This window comes from Zeugodacus cucurbitae, chromosome 2 (genome assembly GCF_028554725.1).
Source record: "Zeugodacus cucurbitae isolate PBARC_wt_2022May chromosome 2, idZeuCucr1.2, whole genome shotgun sequence".
In the NCBI taxonomy this organism is placed as follows: Eukaryota; Metazoa; Arthropoda; class Insecta; order Diptera; family Tephritidae; genus Zeugodacus; species Zeugodacus cucurbitae.
In genome coordinates, this window is record NC_071667.1 from 26,059,717 (window position 1) to 26,073,130 (window position 13,414).

At 31.6% G+C, this 13,414-nt stretch overlaps 2 protein-coding genes across 2 annotated transcripts; both read right to left on the reverse strand.

Moving 5' to 3' along the window:
- Positions 1-1,633: 1,633 nt before the first annotated feature.
- On the reverse strand, positions 1,634-2,822 carry LOC105213119 (protein takeout). The gene is made up of 4 exons (XM_011185688.3): positions 2,640-2,822; positions 2,341-2,578; positions 2,100-2,239; positions 1,634-2,026 (listed from the first exon to the last, which is right to left on the reverse strand). Exons 1-4 carry the CDS (start codon positions 2,710-2,712, stop codon positions 1,719-1,721), a joined length of 759 nt encoding a protein of 252 aa, XP_011183990.2. The 5' UTR covers positions 2,713-2,822; the 3' UTR covers positions 1,634-1,718.
- Positions 2,823-4,012: 1,190 nt separating this feature from the next.
- On the reverse strand, positions 4,013-7,062 carry LOC105213118 (protein takeout-like). The gene is made up of 5 exons (XM_054231777.1): positions 6,889-7,062; positions 4,819-4,902; positions 4,606-4,756; positions 4,405-4,544; positions 4,013-4,339 (listed from the first exon to the last, which is right to left on the reverse strand). Exons 1-5 carry the CDS (start codon positions 6,956-6,958, stop codon positions 4,038-4,040), a joined length of 747 nt encoding a protein of 248 aa, XP_054087752.1. The 5' UTR covers positions 6,959-7,062; the 3' UTR covers positions 4,013-4,037.
- Between the last annotated feature and the right edge of the window lie 6,352 nt (positions 7,063-13,414).

Genomic DNA, 13,414 nt, shown 5'->3' on the forward strand with positions numbered 1-13,414 from the left:
TACACTTTTGTGCATTAATTTGTTATAATATGTTTCCAATTTTATATTTAAAAATTTAACTTTAATATAAAATTTAAATTAGTATACTTTAATTTTATAGTTTTATTATTTGCTTTCACTATATTCTTTTAAAGATCTCAAGATTAGTTATAATTAGTTATTATTAGTTATTCGGCCTTTAGTTGTATTTATTTCAGTTTTTAATAAACAAAACAATATTTTTTAGCAATTAAAAAAGTTAATAATAACCTCTTGTTGTAAGTGATTTCTTTTATTTAAAACTATTTTTTTAATTTAAATTATAATGACTTAGTTTTATATATATATTTGTATAGTATGAATTAACGTTAACAGTTTTCTGTAAACAAAATTTTTTTATTTAAAAAAATATTCGCAAGGATTATATTAATTTTTCTTTAAAATTACATCTCATTTTCCTAAACTTAACTAAATCTGATTATAGATTTTTAAATATTTTAATTAACTTTCAGTTTATTTCGGTTAATTACAATATGAATAACTAATAAATTAAATAATAATAGTATTAATGGATTGTTTATAAATACATATAATACAATTTTCGATAGCTTAGACCTAATTATTTTAAGACACAAACTTTTATTAAATGAAATAGTCAAAAATGTTTATTTGTTGATTGTACATAGAATATATAATTATATATAAAAATTAATTGAATTGCGAAAATTTATGTAAATGTCATTTTTTTAATTAGCTAAAATTAATTAAAATTAGTTTTACGAATATTTGTAAGTTAAACGATTTTAATACAAATTTCTTTTGGCTGCTGGCATATATGAATTGTCACATTAATCAATGACAAACATGTTTTGTTATTATTAATGGGTTTTACGTGATTGAATTTCATTTTTAATATATTAAATATTTTCTATAAGAGAATAATTTTATAAATTTCAAAATATATTACCCAAATATAAATTAATATATTCATAAGAATACATTTTTATTATTAAATTATATAACTTATTTAATAAATAATTATATATATATATAAATATTATAAAACTGATTGTATATAAACCAATTTAATTTTTTGTTTTATAATTTTAACTATTAAGAATCAAAATGTTTTGAATGTTTTGAATGTTAGACAGAAATCCATGTTTGTCTACAATATAAATATATGCTTAAGTAATGCGTTATAGTTGTTTATACTTTTTATTTTATTTATTATTTGCAGTTGAAACATGTATGAATTGGCAATTTGCAAATTTAAAATGTTTTGTGTTTCAATTTTCACATTAACTAAGTTTTTTTTTGTTAAAAACAATTGTATACATTTTCAATTATACCAGTTCGAAGTAAATTGTTGTATACAAATTTTATTCATATACATATAATTTAATTATATTACTCGTTTTTTAAATTCAACAATTTATACACATATGCATTTATACAGACTTAGATACTTATTATATTTTAAACCCGAATTTTAAACATCTCTGCACTTCTAATTCCAAATTTATTAGCTGTAATACCAGTTTAATATTTCTAAATATTTTGTACTTATCCATATTTAAATGAATTTCTACTTATTAAACAGTTGCAATAATTACATATTTTATACTTAAAATAAATGAATTTAAACAAACACTTTTTTATCTTTTCACTCTCTACTTTATTGCTATTTTATTTGTATACATAAATATGTTGATTACTCTCATTTACATTTCACTATTTTATTGAGGCACGAAGAGATCATCGTATGCCCATTTACCAAACACTTTTCCCATATACTCTTGCACGAGCACTGCAAAAATCTCTTGTATACCCGGACGCATTCCTTCGTATACTTCAAATGAATTGGCGTTCAGGAAATCGTTTGCTGTTGCGGTCAATTCTGGATTGCCATTGTAGAGGCCATCAAATTGATAGTGTACACTTGCTGGTTTCGAAATACCCAATGATACATTATTTATAACTAAATAATTCTTGCCGTCCTTCTGCACTAATTTGGCATCTATTTTGCAATTTAAATTTATATCAGCTGAAATTTTAAACGAAAAAAAAAATTATATTTAATTTAATATATAGTATATATGTATTATTCTTCTACATACTTAGCTCTATTTCGCAGTTGCCTTTGCCCTTGAAATTTGCGCCAAGAATTGTGCCATCGCCTTCGTAGGCACCTCTAAAAGTTGCCTTCGGCACGGTGCAGCTCAGTGTTATCGGTGCGGAGACATCCCGTGTGAAACCGCTGCGGTAAGGTGAATGAATTTAATTTTATTAAAATTGTAATTTTATTGAAATAATTTTAATTCAAATTTAATTTTAGCTAAGCATTTATGATGTGCTTACTCGACTTTGATATTTTGCGCGTTCGACAAACCACGTATGTTAACATTTGTGAAGGACAAGCCTACATTTATGGCACTGTTTGGATTTGGCGGCAATTTCAGTGATTTAATATTCAGTGGATCGACGGGCGGGAAATTCAATGAACGCACACCGGTCGTGGCGTATTTTTTTAGCAGCAGCTTGGCAACATTTGTGTTACACACCGGATCACTGTAGCGACATAATTCAAAGTCCACAGCTGCAAGGAAGAATAAAGTATTTTTAAGGACTCATATAATTCCCAAAATACACACACGCACCTATTTGTGGCGTTGCTGTTTGCAGGCAAAGTACTGCACACGTCAAAAACGGTATCCAGCTAATACGTGACATCCTGGTTGTCCTCACTTTGCTATCGAATTATTTTGGCTTGTCGAATATTGCTTTACCGGAGCGTGTTGTCTTGCAGAGCACTTGCTGGCCTAATGAATTTGCAATGCGTTGCAGTATTTAACTTTTATATGATTTTCGCTTTGATTTTTGAAATGCGATATGCCTGCATTAAACAAAAACAAGTTCAGCAGTTCACGTGTTCTCTCACTTAATAGAACAAGGAGTTGTGCATGTTAATGAGTTAACGAATAAACGTGTCAACATGATAATATCTGTGCTGACAATTTGTTCTCGACCACATATGTATTTTCAGTAAATGCCTACAAGGGTTATTACAGTTTTTATTTAAGCAATCAGGAGCATGTGTGTATTGTCGGAAGATAAATTTATTACAAAATAATGCATTTTTAAGCGCGAAAATTTCTTAATATATAAAGGGGCGTATGGTATATGCATAGAACTTGATAATACATATTACTATATTATAACAATTATTTTCAAATATTTATTTAAGGCATATACGCAAATATTTAAGCTTAATATCAACTAACTATAAATAATATTTAAAAAATTATATATATTTATGTATATATCGTAGAAAAAATATGTCAATACCTTGTAAAAGCTTCTAATTTTATACTTAATTTCTGTAAAATCCTGTTTTAAATTGGATATGAAACTGCTTTTGCTTAAATTAATTTTATTGTTTTATAATGACTTTTTGTGCATAATTTAATAACAAATGTGATCAATGTTTTATATTTTATATGAGTTTAATTATTTAATTAATTTAATGATATATCACTTTTAACCGAACCGCGTTTCTTGTTAAAAAAAAAAAAAACATATTTACATATTATAAAATATAGTCAATATAGAGAAGTCAGAGGATACCTACATTAGAATGTTCTTCCAATATGTAATAACCACCCAAACAAGCATATATTAAAGGAGGGATATATTTTACAAAAAATGGTATAGCAAGTGGGCATGGCACCACTATAGAGAGATTAATCTACATTTGCAGGAAATGTTTTTGAGAGAGAGATACATATTTGGTATGCTATATACTATAAAGTCCATGGTTAAACATGGCGTAATTCAATAATGAACATGGCACCTCTGATATAAATGGGTATTTAAATATATTTCCATAGCATAGGATTTTTGATAGCATATTAGATTGTACTGTCGAGACGGCTCAAGAAGAATAAGTAGAAAATTAGAAAATTTCTTTATCGGCGAAGAATTGTAGATATTACCCCTAAACCGTACACAGATAATGAAATAAAACGTCACGTTAACTATACATTATTCGTTTATTTTTATTCGGAAAAGTACTTATCGTATGGATATAAACTGAAAACATTCTCTATAACGCTGATGAAGATTTTTGAAAACACGTTTGTAAAAGTGGCCCGCACCTCCTCATAGATCTCTTTCCAGTTCTCATTCAAGAAAGTGTTCATTGTCTCACCCAGCTGCTTGTCACCATTGAAAAGATTGCCAAAATTGAAAATCATTCTTGCCGGTTCCACACTCAAACGCGCCGATTTCACACTCATATAGACGCCTTCTGATTTTTCCACTGGAGCGCCAACAAATTGAATGCGAATTTTAGAGTTAACTACAGAAAATTTAGATGTGAGGTAATAAAAGTTTATTTGGACTATTCTTTAATGAGTAACTTACGCATTGTAATATTGCTCGCGCCTGTGCCAGTAATGGGTAGCACCAATACGCGCCCCTTAATCGAGTAATCGCCGACCAAACTGAGGACGGGTGCAGAAAAAAGAAGTTCATGTTTTGTGACCAAATCCTTGCCGAAACCCCTGAAGAAGCAATAAAATTAGAGATATTGTAAGATTATTATGAGTAATATCTTTGTCTTACTTCAGGTCAGTCATTTTGATTCCACTAAAACCGTATATGTCATTATTGGTGAAGGTCAGGTCAATATTGACGGGACTTTCGGCGCCTTGCTTCATAACGATTTCGGCAATTCTCAGTGGGTCCGTCTTAACCAAATTAAGCGACGCAAAACCTTAATTATAAAATGTGTACGTTAAATTTGCATATACATATATACCGTTAGAAAATGTATACCCTGTGATTTTTCTCGCATCAGGAACTCGACAGTACTCATTATGCAAGTTTTGTCGCCATATTTGCATGGTTTGGGATCTTCAGCTGGAATTGGAAACAACAATTCTGTTTTATATAGAGGCTTTAAAATGCCTATCAGGAATATAAAATGTACGTATAATATTTGATTGTATCAGCGTCCAGTCTGAATCTGTGGAATGGCATTTTTGTAGTGTTTTTTTTTTTTTCATAAAAACCAGTTTCATTTGAATTTAAGATGACCTCTTTGAAATATTTATTATTTAGCGGTATTTGAAAGAAGCTAACTGCCAGGCGAGTTCTTCAAGTAAACAAATAACAAGTCTCAAATCTATTATGAGTTCTAACTGGACACAGTTCGTTAAGCTCAATTGATATTCAATGTGATTGACTTAACCTTGGCTTTCAGTTGAGTTCAATTGATTCAGTTTTGAGATACGCATTGGAAGAAACTTCATTCTCTTAAGAAAACCAACAGAACCGTACAAGTTTGGTGAAGGAGGAGCAATATAAACAATATCGTTACTAAAAAGTTACAGACATATTTTTTTCAAATCTAATCGAAGGAGTAACTACGATAACGCTTCATTCAAACCCCCAAAGGACGAAGTGAAGAGCAGCTCAGTAAGATATAAAGACATTTGGGTAATTGAAACCCCTTAGACTCTAAATCCCATCAGACTTATTCAATGATTGAAAATTAATTGATCAAGGGAAGGATTAACTCCAAAGTAAAATTTAAAAACTCTGAATAAAATGTAGAATAGGAGTAAAAGATTAGCTACTCCATCTATCTGTATTTTAAATCTGTATTTTAAAAATAGGTATCGGATCAATCTTATGACCGTAAAAAAATAAAGTTAAAAAACTTGTATCGTTGTTACACAGTTTGGATCATCAACTTATAGTTGTTAGTAAACAACGGTACCTACTGGGCTAAATTCTCATATAATTGGTAGGTACTCGTATACTGGGAAAACTTTCCGATGATGAAGTAGTACCTTAGGAATGGCGATGACCGGTTCAGTTAGACGCTAATATTGCTATCCGAAGATAATAGGGGAAGCAATAAATAAATATACTATATGTATATGTATATTGTAGATTTTCAATTTTTTAAATAATCTAATTTCGAGAACTCGATGAATATTACTTAAAAAGAGCGAACAAATTGGGCAGTCCTTTTAGCGTTAAAAGTCAGAGATTCGTTTTTTCGTAGTCAACTATATACAGTGGAACTTCTCTAACTTCGAATCACCATAATCCACAAAAAAACTTCGAGTTAGAGAGGCTTCGAGTTATAGAATATTCATTAAAACATTAATTTTTTGGAAACGCTGTAAATTATAGATTTATGCATAGTTCTATTTATTTACTTCGTAAAAATTTTTATGTACATACATTAAAACATGTATTCTGTAATTTTGTTTCTTGCATTTTGCTATTGTTTGGCTCTTGACGTCTGTATCCCATGCCTTTGTTAGATGATTTATGCAATCCATAAGTGTAATATTATTATATATTTTTTTTACGCCTCCGTACGATATAGAGGGACTCTTTTAAAATTCTGCCTCGATAGTAAAATTTTAAATTTTGTATTATGCTCTGTTCGAAAAGTTCGATTCATGGAAGAAAATTTGTATGAAAGTTGCCTAATTCAAGAGTTCGAGTTATGGAGAACTTCGAGTTATAGAAATTCGAGTTAGGGAAGGAAATTTGTATGAAATTTGGCTTCTAAACGCTATTGCCAATCCAAGTGTTCGATTTATGGAGATCTTCGAGTTATGGAAATTCCACTGTATTATATAATTTTTGTTCAGAATTCGATAATAATCCAGACAAAAAAGCGCCATTCCCGCAGCACTATAAGTATTAAATGTGGGCACAGTTCATCAACCAATAGTATTTCAAATTGTTAGGTATTTTCTCCATTTCTTCATAACAAGTACTAAATAATTTCACTCCAACATCATGTCTTCAATTTTTAAGTGGTTACATAATATTATATTATTTTGTTAATATTCATTATCAAATAGTTTTTTCCGCACTTACGAAATTTCGCCACTGCTTGAAGTGTCAATAACGGCATTAAAGCTACAACAATTTTGTTAAACCGAAACATTTTTCACGATTATTGCACGAGAATTAAGTCGAAAAGCGGAGCCGGAAAGATGCGTTAACACACTTTTCAGTTAGCTAACTAACTAAACTCTATTAAGTGTTGCGCGGATTTATATTCGCTTAGTATATTAGTTCTTCAAGAAAAATAAAACATAATGTTATGAAAAATACTGCTATATTCATATATGTATGTATATAAATATGTCTGTGGATGCAAAAAAAAAAAAAAAAATTAAGTGTCAATTAAGTAGTTAACTAAATGAAGTCGCCTAGACAACTTCTGTTACTGATGGTTGTCATATGTTTTTTATGATTTTCCAAATCCAGAATTTAGTTTTTTAATGAGTAATATTGTTGGGTACTATACGACAATATATATCACAATAGTCAAAAGGTTGAGTTCTAGATTGCGAAAATACAATATAAATCATTGAAGATCACTTATAATTATGTTTGGTACAGTGGCAGTTTGATAAACTAGACCACTACCGATAATTAAATACTAATCAAACAATTAGTTCATTGCTACAACTGTCAAGGTTGTAGTAGTTAAGAAAGGGCGCTCTTTTACTAAAAACAACTCATAACACTCAACTAATAGAATTGTCTGAGGATACTCCCAGTCTAATTGTATCGAGCGAAATGAACATTACGTTATTAAACCACACATTTTTAATTTCAAAAACATTTACTTTCAAAGTAGCGCTGATCTATTGAGTTACCCTCGTACTTTTACTTTGGCAGCAATTAAGTGAGTGAGTCCAGTATGCCCATTAACAAGTAATGTAATAAAAGCTGTTAATTGTTTCTATGTACGTATAATTAATTATTTGATGATATCTACAACCAAATAATGAAATAGTATGTCTGAAATTTTTTAGATCATGAAATATAAAAATTTGAACGAAATAAAAACGAATGGGGGGATTTAATAAATTTATATTTAAATACTGCATACTTCTAAATCTGCCTAACAGATCCTAACTGAAGGGCCACATAAAAATGAAGACGTGATGAAAGTCTGGCCAATAAAAATATATACCGATGATTAGATTGAAATGCTTAATCCACCATTCTATTGAATTGTTTTGAGGAACATGATCGATGAGTGGAAACCATAAATCAAGAAAATAAAAATCCACGAAACTGAACACTTGGAAACACTTCAATAGTGATCACTGAGTAAGTCATAGCGAAAACTCGTAAAGATACAAATGGAATAAACATTTTTCTACACATCGGATAATAGTGGAGAGATTTTTTAGTGATAGAGTTCCTGAGTTTTCTGATCCATTCTTGACAAGAGTCGTTTTGTCTAATCTTGTTTAGCCTTATATCATCGATGTGAATGGAATTTTCCAGCAAATTCATTCCTGCGGTGTGTTAGAGATCAATCTTTACTCCGCTAGATGTTTGGAAGAGCCCGTGCCGTGATGTATAGTCTGATGGATTATGATTTTAATAAAGGCATTGGTTTGACATTGTTTAAACAACATTATGAATTGAATAGCGCAATTGGCTAAATCTTGACTAAAACACCGTTCTAGTGGTTACAGATTGTAGCTGGATTCGTAAACTACGCAATACCAACTGACAAAGTCGATCTCAAGTTGACTGAGTTGCAGGTGATTGGTAGCGGAGTAGCGGAACTTAATTTAGGAACAAAAATCCGTTCATTGGTATCATTCACTCCAATGGCTTTATGGATTCACACTTTAGCTAAATACTAGTTCAGCTTATTTGAAAGTTCAAGGATATCGCTAGACATAGTTTGGGATCTTTAATATTGCAGGCTTTCTATTTTTTTATGCTCAATTCAGTTGCCTACTAGACACTGGCACTTGCTACTAATGTCTACACATATGGATGTATATTTAAAATCCTACAAAATCAATATGTGCATAAATACTTGCAATCGATATTTCACTTAGCTCAATTTCATTAAACCTGAACTTGAGTTGTTAGACCGTCGGAACTTGTTTGAAAAAAAAATCCGGTAAATACTCGCGTTCATCTACCAATCTGCCGGCCGCAAACAGTAATTGTCTATATGTACACGTATATACATACATATATAAGATTATATGATCTGTATCTATATGTATACGAGTAAATTCTGATCTAAACTTGTTGATATACTTATATAAGTATGTATGAATGTTGTATTTGATGCGGTGTGTTGTGTTGCCTTGTAAACAGCTGTTTGATAATATTGTTACGATTAATCGTTAACAGTTATTTTTCAATGGAAAACGAGTTTAAAATATACACTTATCACAAAGCAATAGTCATTCCATTGGCACGTTGAGTACATATTCCGGTATCGAAATTACGAATTTGATATAATTAAATTGTTCGCACCGTAATATAAGATATAAATTTAGCCAAAAACAAGTAAGGAAGGGCTAAGTTCGGGTGTAACCGAACATTTTATACTCTCGCAATTTATTTATATTATATAATATACAATTTGACCCACATATTCGTTATATATGTTATATAAAGTCCATTGAAAGTTGGAAACCCTAATATTAGGTTAGAAGCACCGAGGTCCTCATGTTCGATTAATGTGGCCTTGAAAACCTATGGTCCGATTTCGGCGATTTTTGGAATGGGGCTGCACCACTATAAAGATAGTAACGGGTGATTTTTTTGAGGTTAGGATTTTCATGCATTAGTATTTGACAGATCACGTGGGATTTCAGACATGGTGTCAAAGAGAAAGATGCTCAGTATGCTTTGACATTTCATCATGAATAGACTTACTAACGAGCAACGCTTGCAAATCATTGAATTTTATTACCAAAATCAGTGTTCGGTTCGAAATGTGTTTATCGACAAATTTTGTTCAGCGATGAGGCTCATTTCTGGTTGAATGGCTACGTAAATAAGCAAAATTGCCGCATTTGGGGTGAAGAGCAACCAGAAGCCGTTCAAGAACTGCCCATGCATCCCGAAAAATGCACTGTTTGGTGTGGTTTGTACGCTGGTGGAATCATTGGACCGTATTTTTTCAAAGATGCTGTTGGACGCAACGTTACGGTGAATGGCGATCGCTATCGTTCGATGCTAACAAACTTTTTGTTGCCAAAAATGGAAGAACTGAACTTGGTTGACATGTGGTTTCAACAAGATGGCGCTACATGCCACACAGCTCGCGATTCTATGGCCATTTTGAGGGAAAACTTCGGAGAACAATTCATCTCAAGAAATGGACCCGTAAGTTGGCCACCAAGATCATGCGATTTAACGCCTTTAGACTATTTTTTGTGGGGCTACGTCAAGTCTAAAGTCTACAGAAATAAGCCAGCAACTATTCCAGCTTTGGAAGACAACATTTCCGAAGAAATTCGGGCTATTCCGGCCGAAATGCTCGAAAAAGTTGCCCAAAATTGGACTTTCCGAATGGACCACCTAAGACGCAGCCGCGGTCAACATTTAAATGAAATTATCTTCAAAAAGTAAATGTCATGAACCAATCTAACGTTTCAAATAAAGAACCGATGAGAATTTTATGCGTTTTTTTTTTTAAAAAAGTTATCAAGCTCTTAAAAAATCACCCTTTATTTGTGCAAAGTTCTGCATCGATATCTTCACTAGGGCTTACTTTATATATTGTAAAGTTAACGATTCAGATCGTCTTCAAAGTTCTGGTATATAGGAAGTAGGCGTGGTTGTGAAGCGATTTCGCCTATTTTCACAACATATCATTGGGATGTAAGGAAACTATTACAAACCAAGTTTCATTGAAATCGGTCGAGTAGTTCCTGAGATATGGTTTTTGACCCATAAGTGGGCGATGCCACGCCCATTTTCCATTTTGTAAAAAAATCTGAGTGCAGCTTCCATCTGTCATTTCTTATGTGAAATTTAGTGTTTCTGGCGTTTTTCGTTACTGAGTTAACTCACTTTTAGTAATTTTCAACCTAATCTTTGTATGGGAGGTGGGCGTGGTTATTATCCGATTTCAACTAATTTCATGGTGTGTTGTGGGCTACGTAAGAGAACTGACTGCAGAAAATTTGGTTTATATAGCTTTATTGGTTTGCGAGATATATACAAATAACCGATTTGGGGGCGGGGCCGCGCCCACTTTCCCAAAAAAATTAGATCCAAATATGCCCCTTCCTAGTGCGATCCTTTATTCCAAACTTTACTTTTATAACTTTATTTCTGGCTTAGTTATGACACTTTTTGTGTTTTCGGTTTTCGCCATGTTGTGGGCGTGGCAGTGGTCCGATTTTGATCATTTCTCTCTCACGGTCCCAAGGAACGTGTGTCCCAAGTTTCATCAAGATATCTTAATTTTTACTCAAGGTATTAGGTAAAAAGACAATGTTTCATTATTTTATTCACAAATTGAAGTTTAATCTTCTTTTATTTTGGGCCATAACATTTAAAATCTCTTCCTCCGTCACATCTATATCTCTATCGATATTCAAGAGAGCCATTCCGTTCAGGCGTGCTTCTCCAGTTTTATTTCTTAAATATGTTTTAAGCTTGCGAAGTGAGGAAAACGAGCGTCCACTTGAAGCGACAGATATAGGGATTGTTGCTCCAATCTTTAAAAAACGATGCACTGTTTTGAAAATTTTCATTTGAAAAACAAATAATAAGTAAAGTTGTGTATCTAATTCAGACCAGTTTTTTTCTGGTTGTTTTTATTAAAAATATAGACATTTTAGTTAAGACGCTCAAGTATTTTTTTGCAAATATCATAATTTTTTTTAATTTAAATTTATTTCACAACAGTTTGCTCATGGAACGAAAACTGAAAGTCATAATAAATGAGTTTTTATTTTTCCTGTATTATGATTAACAATAAACTCTAAAAAAAATAATAGAAGCCTTATTGGTGACTTTTCAGTTCAGAACTAATTTTCAAAATAAGTCCATTTTCGACTCACAATTCCCCTTAAATCTAAAAAATCTAGTTCAGCAGCCACAGAATTATAAGGCAAACTCATTACTTTGAAGCAAATTAAAAAAATATCTCTGTCCAGTTTATATTTTTCTGGATTTTTTAATTCCCACAACTTTTTAATACTATTCAGATGCAATAGGTTTGTTTTTTCATAGTTTCAAAAAATTAAATTCTATCAGCAGAAAAGTATCAAAATAGGCCGTTTGTGAACAAAAAAGTATCAAATCACAAAATTTAGAAAAACAAGTATCAAAAAGGATACAATTGTATCAAAACGGCAACGCTGTTAGTGACTAATGTATTCATTTATTTTACATATTCATACATCGTCGGCAGAAAGATTGCTTTGAAAACAACAAATTACAATTTTTCAAATGACTATGTAGAATTAAATTCTATAATTTAAAAATTCAATTACTTTGGGGGGGTTTTAACACCCCAAACCCCCGCCCCCCTGCGTTCGCCCCTATACCAGAGCGTTGTCATGTTGGAAGAACTCTCTTTGACCGTTTTGCACTTTTTCATCGTGGTCTGTGTAGATAACATCTTCACCATTATCGAAGTAGTTTACTGTTTCGACTGTTCTGTGATCCATGGTATGCACCTGGATCCATATTTCGTCCACCGTATATACTATATCAAGCGCTATTACCATTTGAAAAAACAGAGAGAGATCCATAAAACATTTGTTCATTCATATTAGAAAGACAGTGAGAAGTTACTTTGTGGTATACTACATGCAGACGTTTATGTTAAAAAATCTCTTTGTGCTGATAAATAATATTGGGCTATGACGATCAATCTCAATCAAGATTTTAATTTTCAATCAATATTTATACTCTCGCAACATGTTGTGTAGTTTTGCTCACATAACGGTTGTTTGTAACACCTAAACTTGGTATGACAGATGAGTAAAATGCCGCTATAAATGAAATTTGGAGCAGAGGATCACATCAAGGATACCATAACTGTAAATATGGGATATGGATCTAATAGCTTTTTTGAACATATCTCTGAAATCCGTATAACTGTATCAACCAAACTTGCTGGAGACATTTCCGTTTCGCACTTGATTATATAGTATGATGAGATCGGTTATGTTGAAAACTACTACCGAAAATCACTGATGAACACTCAGATAATCTATAGGAATTCAGAGGGATTATCAAAATCCTTTTTCTGTTCCTCTGTTTCAAAAATCTATTAAATCCGTTCATTACTTCCCCTAGGTCCCATATGTCTTATATTGGGGCTTTATATCGTATATATCGGATAATATGCGATATATTTTCAGATGAATTAAGTGAACGGATAATCTCGCATATAATGTTGCTGTGAAAATAGTTGAAATCAAGGAATTACTATATATAGATAAAATTGTGTGTTACAATAATAAAATTGGTGAAAGCAGGTTCTTGGGTATAGATCTGCCCCTAGTCAATATGTTATGAATTCGGTCTAGAGCTTGGTCTAGTCTTCACACATAATTTTACAAATGCGGAAAATCGTTCCAAAACTTTGAGTGCTGCAAAA